This window comes from Procambarus clarkii, chromosome 50 (genome assembly GCF_040958095.1).
Source record: "Procambarus clarkii isolate CNS0578487 chromosome 50, FALCON_Pclarkii_2.0, whole genome shotgun sequence".
Taxonomy (NCBI): domain Eukaryota; kingdom Metazoa; phylum Arthropoda; class Malacostraca; order Decapoda; family Cambaridae; genus Procambarus; species Procambarus clarkii.
In genome coordinates, this window is record NC_091199.1 from 33,276,286 (window position 1) to 33,288,991 (window position 12,706).

Here is a 12,706-nt window from a genome sequence, read left to right on the forward strand (position 1 = left end):
TGACACTACCAGCACCACTATCACCCACCATGGTGACACTACCAGCACCACTATCACCCACCATGGTGACACTACCAGCACCACTATCACCCACCATGGTGACACTACCAGCACCACTATCACCCACCATGGTGACACTACCAGCACCACTATCACCCACCATGGTGACACTACCAGCACCACTATCACCCACCATGGTGACACTACCAGCACCACTATCACCCACCATGGTGACACTACCAGCACCACTATCACCCACCATGGGAAACACTGGTAACATTAGAGGTGCCATTTTGAAAATTTAACATTTCCTAAATTACTGGTAATTGTTAGAATTGGGAGGAGATGAAATAATCACACTTCTTCATATGGAATTTTTATGGAATTTAAGTTATGGAGTTTTTCCTGATAATAATATAAACAAAGTGTTTCATAAAGTTCTCAGGAGTTATGTGTCATTGTGAACCTAACAATGACTTGTTCTTCAGGAGGATGGACGGTGTTACTCCGGAGAGACAATAAAGTTGTTCCTGCGGTGAACTTCACCAGAGACTGGGAGGCCTACAAGACCGGCTTCGGTAACGCCTCCACAGAGTATTGGTTAGGTAAGTGGAAATACTGAGGCTGGTACTGGCTGCCCACCTTACATTTTCCCTTTTACAAAATATTTTTAAAACGACATTTGATTGTTTTATTCATGTTTTAAATTATGTTTCATACACAAATTTTGAGAAATGGTAAATACGATTATAAACGTGATGTCATTATGTTTTAATAAAAGTGTTTTAAATGTTATGATATAATGCTTTAGAGCAACGACTTTTAAAATGTTGATTTTAATTATTAATTATTGGAATTATTAGGTACAATTACATTTACTGCATTTAGAAAAATATTGACAGACAGGGAGAAAAGGAGAGAGATGGAGAGGCAGACAGAAAGAGAGAGGTGAGAAACAAAGGGAGAGAGACAGAAGAAGAGAGAGCGAGAGAGAAGAGGAATGAGAAGAAAGAGAGGAGAGAGGCAGAGATAGAGATGAAGAGACAGAGAGGCAGTGACAGAGGGGCAGAGACAGAGATGAAGAGGCAGAGACAGAGATGAAGAGGCAGAGACAGAGAGGCAGAGACAGAGGGACAGAGACATAGAGGTAGAGACAGAGGGGCAGAGACAGACGGGCAGAGACAGAGGGGCAGAGACATAGGGGCAGAGACAGAGGGGCAGAGACAGAGGGGCAGAGACAGAGGGGCAGAGACATAGGGGCAGAGACAGAGGGGCAAAGACAGAGGGGCAGAGACAGAGGGGCAGAGACAGAGAGGCAGAGACATAGAGGCAGAGACAGACAGAGACAGAGGCAGAGGCAAAGTGGCAAAGACCGAGAGAGAGAGAGAGGCAGAGGCAGAAACAGAGAGACAGAGATAGAGAGGCAGAGACAGAGAGCCAGAGACAGAGAGACAGAGGCAGAGACCGAGACAGAGAGGCAGAAACAGAGAGAGTGAGGCAGAGACAGACAGGAAGAAACAGAGAAACAAGGCGAGAGACAGAGAAGGGTGAGAAGAAGACAGAACGAGCGGCTGGGTGAGGTGCAATAGCACTGGGAGCAAGGCGGCGCACACGGGCTGGCTACACCCCTCGTGTGGGAAAATCTGACTCCAATAATTTGTAATTAAAATAAAACATTTCGATAGCTGTGAAGGACCATCACTTTTTGAGAAAAAGTGGAAAACAAAATGAGACAATGGATGAAACTGATACCAAGAACTAGTGTCCTATGGATCTTAGTGAAACTGTATTTCTTACGTAAAGGGAGACAAATTAACCTGCACAAAATTGGGAGGTTACATGCTAAAAGATTAATGCATCCCTAGCATTATTCTGGTGCTGGTTCCTCGCCAGAGTAAATAAATTATGAAAGTAAATAAGGTTGATTATATAATATTAATTAGAGGTAAATGCACCTCAATATACTACTGGATAGAATAGTAGAGTATGTGGTAAATCAATGGGTTAGTATAATTGATCTCGGGAGATCACTAATATAACTACGGAGTTATTACTACGAGTAAACATGAACAGCTTAGCTGTAAAACTAGAGAGGTGTAATCAGTTGCCACGTTCCACCGATGACCTGTTGCATAGGGCAAATTGTTGCACATGAGGATGGGGAAGCCTAGCACTTCCCTTGACGTCGACTCGCAGCTGGAAGGCAATTACATTGTAGAAATCTTCTACATAACAAACTACAAGCACATCCTAAATTGAGGAAATCATCCTAAAAGGTATGATGATCATTGTAGAAACCTCCTGCAAATATCTGTGCAATTTATGTTCAAGCACTGTAAATTTCTTCTGCAGAAATAATGAATATAATCGCAAATTTAGATTATAAAACTGCTAAAGACACGTACGGGATTTTGTTAATTTATATACGGCATAACGACAACTAGCCTAAATGTTAACTGTGGCCACATGGTAACAAACAGGAAATAATAGTTGCCGAGCCGCGTGTCCGTTGATGTAGAGAACTGTGCAATCCTTCGTCCTCCAGCTGCTGCTTGAAGGGCGCTGACTATAGAATTGCAGATATACTAACTCTGGGACACGGCTAGATGTGCCAAATGACGTGGCACCGCTCTACTGGTTGTGGGAGCGAAATAAGCACGATCGAAACGTAGCTCTCTGTTGCACGCTACTAAAGGCGTCCGAGTCGCGTGGTGACTGGTCACGTTCTCGCGTCTTCCTCCTCTTCCCAATGTCCATGTGCGGCTCTCGATAGTCATCTCGAGCGTTTATGGATATTTATATATATATATATATATATATATATATATATATATATATATATATATATATATATATATATATATATATATATATATATATACATATATATATATATATACATATATATATATATATATATATATATATATATATATATATATACATATATATATATATATATATATATATATATATATATATATATATATATATACATATATATATATATATATATATATATATATATATATATATATATATATATATACATATATATATATATATATATATATATATATATATATATATATATATACATAAATATATATATATATATATATATACATATATATATATATATATATATATATATATATATATATATATATATATATATATATATACATATATATATATATATATATATATATATATATATATATATATATATATATACATATATATATATATATATATATATATATATATATATATATATATATATATATATATATACATATATATATATATATATATATATATATATATATATATATATATACATATATATATATATATATATATATATATATATATATATATATATATATATATATATATACATAAATATATATATATATATATATATATACATATATATATATATATATATATATATATATATATATATATATATATATATATATATACATATATATATATATATATATATATATATATATATATATATATATATATACATATATATATATATATATATATATATATATATATATATATATATATATATATATATATATATACATATATATATATATATATATATATATATATATATATATATATATATATATACATAAATATATATATATATATATATACATATATATATATATATATATATATATATATATATATATATATATATATATATATATATATATATATATATATATATATATATATATATATATATATGAGGTGATGTCACATTTAATTATTCTGTGTTAAAATATAATTTCGCGTAACATAAATTGATTTATTAAAGTCACGCAGCTAATCGAGGAAATTAAAGTGAAATCATATACATTAAAATAATTTCCTATAGAATGTTTAATATCAACTAAATAAAGGAGTTCCAGTAAGCAGTAGTAAGCTACGAAATTAAAACTTATTAGTAAGCAACTATTTTTAGTAAAAGAAATGATAAACTGGACTCTTATCAATCCAACTAAATGTAGAAAGAATTCATGTTTCTGCCAGTCGTTCCTCACGTCGTCACTCTGACTAGGAAGAATCTGGAAATATGTTTAATATAAATCATAATGATGATTAAATCTACAAATCAGTGATTTTAGTAACTACTTGTGGTTAATACAAAGGTTGTATAAGTTACAAAGATGTATGAAACTGTTGGCTATTTCCAAAATCTCGCTGGGTGTCAAACCCCAAACCATTCCTGACCTCAAGATGGATCACATGTTACTGGCAAAGCCTTCCATACAACCTACAGTGTTTATAACATTGTTTACATAATAGTACTCCCCCTCCCCCCCAACACACACACTCCAGAATCTCCCACACCAAGGAACATAAACCCACCAAACACACACACACACACACACACACACACACACACACACACACACACACACACACACACACACACACACACACACACACACACACACACACACACACACACACATTGTCTTTTTGGGGAATAAAATATGCAATGCGTTATAGTCTGGAAGAAAATATGAAGGTTGATGCAATTGAAATACCTGACTTTAGAAGAGGACATTATGGCAACCTCAGAATTTTTTTTAGTGGGTATAATTGGACAGACTTTTTGCTAGGCAAGGAAGTGAATGAGATGTATGTCAAGTTTTGTGAAATATATGATAAAGGCACAAAAAAATTTATACCAAAACAGAGAAGCAGAACTAGGAAACAGGATTGGTTCAACAGAAAGTGCGAGAAGGCCAGAGACCAAAAGACACAAAAATGGAATCAATACAGGAAGAGGCCAAAACCCCAAACATACCCACGATACAATGATGCGAGAAACAACTATACGGCAGTGAGGAGAGAGGCAGAAAGGAATTTTGAAAAAGGGATTGCAGACAAATGTAAAACAGAACCAGGTCTATTCTATAAATTCATAAACAACAAATTGCACTGGTCAGTGGCAATGTATCGGACTGGAGAAATGTCACAAGTGTAGTACCACAGGGTTCAGTTCTTGCACCAGTGATGTTTATTGTCTACATAAATGATCTACCAGTTGGTATATAGAATTATATGAATATGTTTGCTGATGATGCTAAGATAATAGGAAGGATAAGAAACTTAGATGATTGTCATGCCCTTCAAGATGACCTGGACAAAATAAGTATATGGAGCACCACTTGGCAAATGGAATTTAATGTTAATAAATGCCATGTTATGGAATGTGGAATAGGAGAACATAAACCCCACACAACCTATATATTATGTGAGAAATCTTTAAAGAATTCTGATAAAGAAAGAGAGGTGGTTCTAGATAGAAAACTATCACCTGAGGACCACATAAAGAATATTGTGCAAGGAGCCTATGCCACGCTTTCTAACTTCAGAATTGCTTTTAAATACATGGATGGCGATATACTAAAGAAAGTGTTCACGACTTTTGTTAGGCCAAAGCTAGAATATGCAGCGGTTGTGTGGTGCCCATATCTTAAGAAGCACATCAATAAACTGGAAAAGGTGCAAAGACATGCTATTAAGTGGCTCCCAGAACTAAAGGGCAAGAGCTACGAAGAGAGGTTAGAGGCATTGAATATGCCAAAACTGGAAGACAGAAGAAAAAGAGGTGATATGATCACTACATACAAAATAGTAACAGGAATTGATAAAATCGATAGGGAAGATTTCCTGAGACCTGGAAATTTAAGAACAAGAGGTCATAGATATAAACTAGCTAAACACAGATGCCGAAGAAATATAAAAAAATTCACTTTCGCAAATAGAGTGGTAGACAGTTGGAACAAGCTAAGTGAGAAGGTGGTGGAGGCCAAGATCGTCATTAGTTTCAAAGCGTTATATGACAAAGAGTGTTGGGAAGACGGGACACCACGAGCGTAGCTCTCATCCTGTAACTACACTTGGGTAATTACACTTAGGTAATTACACACACACACACACACTGTGCCTTACGACACTAGAAAGAAGAAGGGAGAGGGGGGACATGATAGGAACGTATAAGATACTCAGAGGGATTGACAGAGTGGACATAGACGAAATGTTCACACGGAATAGTAACAGAACGAGGGGACATGGATGGAAGCTTGAAACTCAGATGAGTCACAGAGATGTTAGGAAGTTTTCTTTTAGCGTGAGAGTAGTGGGAAAATGGAATGCACTTCAGAAACAGGTTGTGGAAGCAAATACTATTCATAATTTTAAAACCAGGTATGATAGGGAAATGGGACAGGAGTCATTGCTGTAAACAACCGATGCTCGAAAGGCGGGATCCAAGAGTCAATGCTCGATCCTGCAGACACAACTAGGTGAGTACACACACACACACACACACACACACACACACACACACACACACACACACACAGTTCAGTTCAGCCAGCCGCGTGGGAGGGTCGTTGGGGTCACACACTACAATAAACGCCAATATTTTTGGGTTAATTAAAGCTACAGTGACAGATCACAGATCTAGGGGTATCACAAAGCGTATAACCGCCGCGAATAGGAAAGAAAAAATACAGTGCTATTACTAGAACTTTGTGGTAAACAGTGAATTCACCAGACAGGCCACGTGGGAGGGCCCACGAGGCTTTGTTTACATATTGGGTCAAGTGATCAGTGGTACAGTGAATTGGTGAACTGTAACACAACAGACACACCGATACAGTGACTGACTCCAGAGATTTGTGTTAGATAGAGAAGAACCGCCATCATCAATCTACTGGATTAGTGAATCATAACGTGGGAGACGACGACGGAGCACTTCGTTATCCAGCATCGTAATTATTCACCTGGTTGTGTGAGCGGGAGGCTGACAGGTAGGTACCCCTCTCTGGTCAATTCTTCAGGTGTACAGAGGTAAAATATTACCAAATTCTTGTTCAGTATATCAGATACACTTAAAATATTAAAGTGGCTCATTTTGAGTAGGGGCTGACATTTTACGGGACCCCCGTAACACACGCACGCACGCATGTACATGTACGTTTGCATGCACACACGTACGTTTGCATGCACACACGTACGTTTGCATGCACACACGCATGCACATGCAAAAACAAACACACACAAACACACGCACACACACATACGTCCAGTCAGGCTAGAAGGGATTAACACCTTTCGTGGAAAGGGGATAAATCCTCACTCATAATCCACCCCCTCTCTTACCCCCTCTCTTACCTACCATAAGCTGCAGACAACACCTCACCTCCTCGTAACCCCCATCCCACGCGCACACACGCACACACACAAGTTCTCTCTGTTCTCTCTCTCTCTCTCTCTCTCTCTCTCTCTCTCTCTCTCTCTCTCTCTCTCTCTCTCTCTCTCTCTCTCTCTCTCTCTCTCTCTCTCTCTCTCTCTCTCTCTCTCTCTCTCTCTCTCTCTCTCTCTCTCTCTCTCTCTCTCTCTTTCTCTCTCTCTCTCTCTCTCTCTCTCTCTCTCTCTCTCTCTCTCTCTCTCTCTCTCTCTCTCTCTCTCTCTCTCTCTCTCTCTCTCTCTCTCTCTCTCTCTCTCTCTCTCACTCTCTCTCTCTCACTCTCTCTCTCTCTCTCTCTCTCTCTCTCTCTCTCTCTCTCTCTCTCTCTCTCTCTCTCTCTCTCTCTCTCTCTCTCTCTCTCTCTCTCACTCTCTCTCTCTTTTGCTCTCTCTCTCTCTCTTGTTCTCTCTCTCTTGCTCTCTCTCTTGACAAGAGGCAAAATGGCAAGAGGACTTAACAGGGACACAGGAAACAGCCAGAGTGACCAAACGAAGGAAATGTTAACCCAAGTTCTGGAGGAATTCAGGAGGGAGATGCATGAAATGAGGATTACAATTAACAATCTGCAAAGTGAGCTGACATCAGCAAGGGAGGAGATCAAATCCCTCACAGAGAAAAATAAAAAGACCGAGCATCAGATTATCATCCAAAGGGAAGGTGGGAATGTTACATTGGAAGGAAATGCCTCTGTACCTGAAACATTTGTGGAAAGACTGAAAAAGAGCTCAGAAGCAATGGACACAGTGAGGGAGGTAGCGATGCAAGCAGCTACATCACAGGAAGCAACAAGGTGCACCACTCAGCTGCTGGAGAGAATAAGATCAGTGGTAGTTGTAGGCATCAAAGAACAGGAAGGATCCAACAGGCAAGAATGGAATAGCAAGGATAAAGAGGCAGTACATGGGCTACTGAAGGGGTTACAGATGGAAGGGGCTGAACAAAACATTGAGAAGGTTTTCAGGTTGGGCTGGTACAACAAGGACAGAAACCGACTTGTGAAGACGGTGTTTACAAACGAAACCACGAAGGAGGATATTCTCGAAAGGAAGAGTCATCTGCAACATGTGGAGGGATACAAAAAAGTATTCCTGCAGAGGGACAGGACGAAGGAGGAGAGAGCCAGGGCAGCAGAGGCAAGGAGGAAGCGCAGGGAGAGAGGAACAAACCAGGAAATCACAGCCCCCAACACAACAGTCCCAGGGACAAGAGGGGAACTCAAAACCAGCATCCCAGCAACACCAGAGGGGAGGGCAACACCACCACCCCCTCTGCATAGAAACCCTCCCTTCCCCTCACCCTACCTGCCCCCACCCAACCCTCCCTCCCCCCCACCCCATTCTGACACTGTCACCCCATCCCCATCCCCATTCCCATCATGTCCCCCCTCCCACCTATCCCCCCCCTCCAACCTTTCCCCCCTGTCCCCACTCCCATTTTCCCCCCCTGTCCCCCCCTCCACCCTTCATCCCATACCCTCCCTATCCCTCCTCCCCCTCACCCCATATCCTCCATGTCCCCCCTATCTCCTTAACCCACACCCTACCTGTCCCCCCTTCCTTTAAACCCCCACCCCCCACCCCAAAATCCTCTGAGACCCTGCAAACCACCTCACAGATCTTCTCACCCACAAAACAGCTTCACACACCAGCAGAATGCTCGCCAAGAAAGGGACAAGAAAATGAACAGAAGAAAGTGAGCTTCAAGGCAATGTACACTAACATAGATGGGATTACAAATAAAACAAGTGAACTCAGAGAATGGGCACTAGAAGAAAACTCAGACATAATAGCACTCACAGAAACAAAGCTAACGAAAATCATAACAAACGCAGTGTTTCCACAGGGCTACTATGTAGTGAGGGAAGAGATAGAAGGGAGAGGATGAGGTGGTGTAGCTTTGCTTCTAAGAAAAGGTTGGAGTTTCGAAGAGATGGTAATTCAGAGCTGTGAAGGTTTCAGTGACTACTTATTAGGCACCATAGCAACTGGAGGACAGGAAATTATAGTAGCAGTCATATATAACCCCCCACCGAATGACAGAAGACCCAGATAGGAATATTTTTAGTAACAACTTGGCCACCATCAATATAATAGAGAGAGCAGCTTCTGTGGCTAGCAGGAACGGATCCAGACTACTAATCACGGGAGACTTCAACCATGGGAAGATAGATTGGGTGAACAGAGACCCACATGGAGGCCCAGACACATGGAGAGCTAAGCTGCTGGATGTGGCAACAAGAAACTTTCTAAGTCAACACGTCAAGGGACCGACAAGAATGAGAGGAGGGGATGAACCAGCCTTGTTTGATCTGATATTTACCCTAAATGAGTCGGATATAAGGGAAGTTAAGTTGGAAGCCCCCTTGGGAATGAGTGATCATAGTGTATAGAGCTTTGAGTACCTGGTTGAGCTAGGAATTAGCACCCCCAAAAATGAACTAGGAAACAAAGGGCTGGCGTACCGAAAGGGAAACTATGAGGAGATGAATAAATTCCTATGGGATATACATTGGGACACAGAACTCAGAACCAAGTCCGTACAAGACATGATGGACTATGTCACCCAAAAATGTCAGGAGGCTGTAAGCAGGTTTGTCCCAGCCCGACAGGAAAAAACAGAGAAGCAAAGGATGAATCCATGGTTTAATAGGGAATGTATGAAAGCAAAGGAGCTGAACAAAAGGGCATGGAGGAACTTCCGTAATAACAGAACACCAGATAGTAGAGAGAGATACCAGAGAACCAGGAACGAGTATGTTAGTGTGAGAAGAGCAGCTGAGAAAAGGTATGAAAATGATATAGCTAATAAAGCCAAGACAGAACCAAAGCTACTACACAGTCACATCAGGAGGAAGACAACAGTGAAGGAACAGGTGATGAAACTTAGGGTGGGCGAGGACAGGTACACAGAGAATGACAAAGAGGTGTGTGAAGAATTCAACAAAAGGTTCCAGGAGGTCTTTACAATAGGACAGGGAGAAGTCACGGCGCTAGGAGAGGTGGCAGCAAACCAGGTGACCTTGGATAGGTTCGAAATTACAAGAGATGAGGTCAAGAAGCACCTATTGGAGCTGGATGTGAGAAAAGCTGTTGCGCCGGACTGAATCTCACCATGGGTATTGAAAGAGTGTGCAGGAGCACTTTGCTTGCCACTCTCCAAAGTGTATAGTAGGTCACTAGAAACGGGAGACCTACCAGAAATATGGAAGACTGCTAATGCAGTACCAATATACAAAAAGGGTGACAGACAAGAGGCGCTGAACTACAGGCCAATGTCCTTAACTTGTATACCATGCAAGGTGTTGGAGAAGATTGTGAGAAAAAACCTAGTAACACATCTGGAGAGAAGAGACTTCGTGACAACCCATCAACATGGGTTCAGGGAGGGTAAATCTTGCCTTACAGGCTTGATAGAATTCTACGACCAGGTGACAAAGATTAAGCAAGAAAGAGAGGGATGGCCGGACTGCATTTTCTTGGATTGTCGGAAAGCCTTTGACACAGTACCGCATAAGAGGCTGGCACATAAGCTGGAGAGACAGGCAGGTGTAGCTGGTAAGGTGCTCCAGTGGATAAGGGAGTATCTAAGCAATAGGAAGCAGAGAGTTACGGTGAGGGGTGAGACCTACGATTGGCGTGAAGTCACCAGTAGAGTCCCACAGGGCTCTGTACTCGGTCCTATCTTGTTTCTGATATATGTAAATGATCTCCCAGAGGGTATCGATTCATTTCTTTCAATGTTTGCAGACGATGCTAAAATTATGAGAAGGATTAAAACAGAAGAGGACTGTTTGAGGCTTTAAGAAGACCTAGACAAGCTGAAGGAATGGTCGAACAAATGGTTGTTAGAGTTTAACCCAACCAAATGTAATGTAATGAAGATAGGTGTAGGGAGCAGGAGGCCAGATACAAGGTATCATCTGGGAGAGGAAATTCTTCAGGAGTCAGAGAAGGAAAAAGACTTGGGGGTTGATATCACGCCAGACCTGTCTCCTGCAGCACATATCAAGCGGATAACATCAGCGGCATATGCCAGGCTGGCCAACATACGAACGGCATTCAGAAACTTGTGTAAAGAATCATTCAGAACTTTGTATACCACATATGTCAGGCCAATCCTGGAGTATGCAGCCCCAGCATGGAGTCCATATCTAGTCAAGGATAAGACTAAACTGGAATAGGTTCAAAGGTTTGCCACCAGACTAGTACCCGAGCTGAGAGGTATGAGCTACGAGGAGAGACTACGGGAATTAAACCCCACTTCGCTGGAAGACAGAAGAGTTAGGGGGGACATGATCACCACATTCAAGATTCTGAAGGGAATTGATAGGGTAGATAAAGACAGTCTATTTAACACAAGGGGAACACGTACAAGGGGACACAGGTGGAAACTGAGTGCCCAAATGAGCCACAGAGATATTAGAAAGAACTTTTTTAGTGTCAGAGTGGTGGACAAATGGAATGCATTAGGAAGAGATGTGGTGGAGGCTGACTCCATACACAGTTTCAAGTGTAGATATGATAGAGCCCAATAGACTCAGGAATCTGTACACCTGTTGATTGACGGTTGAGAGGCGGGACCAAAGAGCCAGAGCTCAACCCCCGCAAACACATCTAGGTGAGTACAACTAGGTGAGTACACACACACACACACACACACACACACACACACATACAAACACACACACCAATCAAACACACATATACCAAACACATACACACATACCAAACACATGCCACACGTACAAACATACCACACACACGCACACAGAAAAAAACACCAAACACACAAAAACATTCCAAACATATAAACGTACTAAAAACACACACAAACACAAATTCATAAAATACACACAAATGCACATCAAACACACACAAAAACACACATAAATACTCACACAAACTCACCAAACACAAACCCACATTATAAACACACACACACACACACACACACCCCACTCCCCACTCCCCTAAACCCTCCCCTCTTCCTCACCCACCTCAGCCCTCCCCTTTCCCCCACGCCCCCCAAGCCCTCCACCCTTTTCTCTCCCCCCAAGCCCCCCCATCTCCCCTATCCCCCACAGCCTCTCCTCCCCCCATGCTTCCCCAACCCTCCCTCTCTTACCCACCCCCTGTACCCTCCCCCTCTTATCCACCCCCTGTACCCTCCCCCTCTTATCCACCCCCTGTACCCTCCCCCTCTTATCCACCCCCTGTACCCTCCCCCTCTCCCCCACCACCCCAAGCCCTCCCTCCTCCACCAATCCCCCCGTGCCAGGTCCCCCCAGCTCCCACTCACCCCAGATCCCAAAGGTCCCCCCCAGAAAAGAAGCAGAAGAGAGTCAGTTTCAGGGTGATGTACTCGAACATAGATGGGATCACAAGCAAGACAAGTGAACTAAGG

General features: G+C 41.3%; 1 protein-coding gene across 1 annotated transcript in view; it reads left to right on the top strand.

Moving 5' to 3' along the window:
• Positions 1 to 12,706, top strand: part of LOC138351629 (angiopoietin-4-like) — a 348,372-nt gene that overhangs the window by 133,113 nt on the left and 202,553 nt on the right. The window contains exon 6 of the mRNA XM_069303630.1: positions 489 to 605. Within this exon, the coding sequence (XP_069159731.1) occupies positions 489 to 605 (117 nt within the window). The remainder of the gene's footprint in view (positions 1 to 488; positions 606 to 12,706) is intronic.